This window comes from Haliotis asinina, chromosome 15, assembly GCF_037392515.1.
Source record: "Haliotis asinina isolate JCU_RB_2024 chromosome 15, JCU_Hal_asi_v2, whole genome shotgun sequence".
NCBI lineage: Eukaryota > Metazoa > Mollusca > Gastropoda > Lepetellida > Haliotidae > Haliotis > Haliotis asinina.
The window spans coordinates 50,184,749-50,189,206 of record NC_090294.1 but is presented as its reverse complement, the minus strand read 5'-3'; the positions used below and the strand labels follow the sequence as shown (position 1 = coordinate 50,189,206).

General features: G+C 37.0%; 1 protein-coding gene across 1 annotated transcript; it reads right to left on the bottom strand.

Moving 5' to 3' along the window:
- Positions 1–2,947: 2,947 nt before the first annotated feature.
- Positions 2,948–4,173, bottom strand: LOC137265096 (M-phase inducer phosphatase-like). The gene is made up of 5 exons (XM_067800409.1): positions 4,114–4,173; positions 3,809–3,970; positions 3,543–3,670; positions 3,290–3,408; positions 2,948–3,114 (listed from the first exon to the last, which is right to left on the bottom strand). Exons 1-5 carry the CDS (start codon positions 4,171–4,173, stop codon positions 2,948–2,950), a joined length of 636 nt encoding a protein of 211 aa, XP_067656510.1.
- Positions 4,174–4,458: the final 285 nt, after the last annotated feature.

The window sequence follows — 4,458 nt, the reverse complement described above, 5'->3', positions numbered from 1 at the left end:
AAACAGAAATTGGACCAATTCAAGCAAGCCCTTAAGACTCACCTCTTCTCACAATTTTGAAAATCTGCCCTCGTTCTGTGTATTGTGTAAATATCCTGCCATTTAGCATTCTTCTCTGTATACATCTTATATTGTACAGTGCTATTGAAGATTTTTATCAAAATTGGCGCTATATGAAATCAACAGTTTAAAGTTTTAGTTTTAAAGTTTAATGTGTTGGTTTAGTACAAGTATATAGACATTGGAGAGACCAGATAGCATCATTCGGTTGAAAACTGTCTTAACAGAAAAAGCAAAACCCAGCAGACACTATTAGGTTACTACAATGTTCAGAAATGAACGGCTAAGTTCTGCTGATGACTTCCAGCCTTAAAGCCTCGTTTTCGATGATGAAGATTCACGGGATACTGGCTTTGAGTCTCTCTGCAGTGACAGGAAGGTTAGTGGAATAGCATGCAACACGTGTTGTGTGTACATTAGAAAGGTCAAAAGTAAAAAAGCACTTATTTGGAGATTTACCATTATCATGAGATAATGAGATGATATTCTAACACCGTTATCAAGTAAACCGAAAACGAAATGTCGTATCCACTGCAAGAAAAAAGTTCTCTGTCCATAAAAGTCTTCATCCTCATCATGCCAACTTCTGAAATGCCACTTAAAGACGACTTGTTAAACACAAAAATATTTTTCTCTTATGATTCGTATAACAGTCAATAACGATGGCGTCAAATCCTTCATTTCATTTTGTATTATATGTTGTATGGCAGCGATGGTAGCACAAACTGTAAAGATTGTTCACAACCACAATTCATTCTCCTGAATAAAAATATGTTTTAATCAAGGAAAAGTTTAACAAGAAACTACATGCTAATATTTTGTATCAGGTTCTACAAGCATGATCCTAATCCAACTTATCTAGATCATCCTTACAACCCCTTGATAAACCTGCTTACTTTACTGACGGACAAACCTACCAGAATTAGGAGTTATCAACACATGGTCTATCGGTACATTTGATTTTCTATCTGGTGATTAACCCGGGATAATATCCCTAACTCCACCCTATAGGAAGTTTCATAACTACGGGGGACACAAGCGATCGCACTTTCATACCAAGCAGTGCTTTAATATTTAACTATGTTTTCAGTATCCATTCTAAACTGTGTACGGTTAAATGGATAAAGTACGGATCAATGAGTGTTGTCTTTGTCAAGTAAATATGTTGTTTTAGTACAGGTATACACCAAAGGGAGGCCATAGACACAGCATCATTCGCAACCGTCTCAAAGGAAAGAGCAATATTCCTGACACTTAGTATGTTTACAATCTTTACAAGGAAAGTCACACTTAGCCAGAGGTTTTTCGTCTCCAAGAAACCTCGTTTTCGATGACGGTATAGCAATTTTTAGTCTCTTTTGAAGACCATGGTTTCATAATGAAGTTTTGATGAGTACCTTGGATTTTAAGCCATAATGGGTCCTGTCAAAATATCACCTACCTCATTTTCATCACATTTATACAATCTAAAATACACATTCCAAGATTCCAGTACATCTATCCAAAATGGGTTCTCAATCGAAACAAATGTATTGATATTAGCTCCGTGTTTAAACATATCATCCATACGAACACACTGTATATAGTTATTGTTTCTAATATATTTTTGGAGATATGATAGGTTTAAAGAAGTGTTAATAAAGTGACATCTATCTTTCTAAAGCCCACTTCATCACAATCTCGCAAAAAGTGCAGACACTACTTACAAAATTTGTTACATTTTGTCAAGGAGTCATATAAACTTTCTCCACATAAACATCAGACAGACAGCATAATTTCCTGAATCAACTCATAGCCATATCGTATATGTTTATGTGATATTTAAGGAATATTGTCTGCAAAATTGCATTGAAGCAAAACCATGAATTTCGTTGTGTTAAATGTCTTGAAGTATTCTTTGAGTCGTTGAAAAAGACTACTTGAGTTAAAATTAGAATTTTCCGGAAGTCTTCACTTGTGGTGATAATTAACAACCATCACCAAAGACAGATCAAATGACAAATGACCGATGGCTCAAGATTTTCCTGGCGTTACTGAGCTAGGATACTGCTATGCGAAGCATACTTTTTTTCAAGCTAATACGGCATTTGAAACTCCGCGTGATAAAACACTACTGGTAGTCTTCACTTGTGGTAATAATTAACAGCCATCACCAAAGACAGCCTACCCAGCACAGTACGTCACATGTATTTTCTACGTGGTGTATTATCCCTGTGCTAACGTGTCTTATATTTGTTACTTCACATTCTTAGTAAAGAAGTGATTCCATGACATTTTGAAAATCGGTCATGTCCGCGATTCAAACCCATACAATTAGTGTTATGCCAGCACATAAAGTCAATCTAAACCACTGGTAGTTTACACCACCGACTATGATTACAAATTCGAAAATTATTACGATCACTATTTTAGTGGGAAAGTGTAAGTCAAAATATAACTAGGATATATTAAGCAACACTTCCATTCCTACGCTGACACTCGAGTCCTCAACCTGTGACCGAATGTCAAATGACCAATGGCTCAAGATGTTCCTGGCGTTTCTGAGCGAGGATACTGCTGTGCGAAGCATACTTTCTTCAAGCAAATACGGCATTTGAAACTCCGCGTGATATAACATTTCACTCCTTTCAAAAAGTATATGTTTGTTGAACAAAACGAAGAAATGGAGGAAAACAAACATTGTGTAAGTCTGCATTTATTCATATTGTATAAATACTATACATCACATCATGCTTGATACCGGTGGTCAACATAGGTGTAAAATGTTCAGTTATTGCCTCAACATTCAGGCACCAACACAACATAAACAAGAATAAATAACAAGTCCCCAAAATCCCATGCCCCCAAAACAGGTGAAATATCCAATGTCACTAATTCATCCTCCAGATTACCAAAGACACATCTTGAGTGGTGACGCGTCTGGTTGGTGACGTCGACTGCGCATGTTCTGTTTGTCTCCTGCTGTCCAGGACTTGGACTTGACTCGGAAGTGACGTAGTTGTTTGGAGTAATTCTGGTGCAGCATGGGAACGTAGTTTCTTGGATTGCATTCAGATTGAAACATAGTAGTAACTGTACATAATGCATGCACTTAAACAAAAAGATTTATGGACAAAAATATCACATTATTTATTAATAATTAATAATATTATATTTAAATGTTACTTCAGTGCTGGAATACGGATATTGCATTATTAGATTTGTACCTATTTAAACGTTTCTCAACTTACCTGATGTTGTTCATAGAAGGCCTTGTATCCACCATCTAACAGGTATACTTCCGGGTAGAAGAGGAAAGGGTAACGGTCACTGTTCAGCTTCCGGTCAAGGTTTCTCAAGTGTCTCAATCTGTATCCGATAATATATCGTTAAATGAAATGGTGAATTAACAAAGATAGCTACTTTTTATTTCATTGGTACATCACCCATTTAATCGAAATCTTAAATCTGAAATCGTTCACGTCAGCTTCTCATACACTTACAGTTTGGGGCCTCTCTCTGAGGAATATTCACAGTGGAAGATGAGGATGTTCCGTTGAGTGGTGTCACGCTGCTGTAGACCGGTCACTAAATCTGTGATCAGAGCCTGGTTGTGAAGATTTTCCGCACCCTGAAGTTGATATATAACAGTATATAAATTATCCACATTTAGAATATTGTTTTCTGTCATTTCAGATTTCTTTTTAGTATTTAAATACAAAAGTGCCATATAGGTTTGTACGATGAAAGAATTATCAAGAAGCCTTACCTCAATATGACCGCCCTCGTATTCGTAGGGGTAACGACAGTCGATGATTTGGTAACTGGAAATGAGGTCAGCATATTTTCCAGCAAGAAGTTGACTAACTGTTTGTGCAGACACAGACTTGAGATCCTTGTGTCGGCCTTGTATGGTGGGGAGACAATAAACCTGAAAGTGAACGAAACTTTCATTATAACACTGCTTGTATGTCTGTCTTACAAAGTGATTAAGTTCGTTTTTGCATTCCCATTATATAGGCACTACAGAAGGTCTTAAAACCGTTGGATGCGGAAAAGGTACTTTGCACTAACCTGTGAACCATCGCCGATCAAGTCTCCTTCGTTTTCCATTTTGTCCAAAGCAGACTTCATCGCTTCTGACCTTACTTCTATCTCTGCTCTTTTATTGACAATATCGACGGTCTTCTGTTTCTTGATCTGCCTTGCCACAACATATTCATCCTCATCATCGTCATTGTCACGTGGTCTCTTATCTGTGAAAAGGGACTTCCTTGGGCCGAGAAAACTGGTTTTCTTGAAAACCAAAGATTGTGGAGACACCTGAAGGAAAATACATACATTGCATTTCGATTGTTTAATACAACAGTTTTATGTTTAATAGACTAGCCCTACTCAGTTATCAGTTAGTGCGTGTAC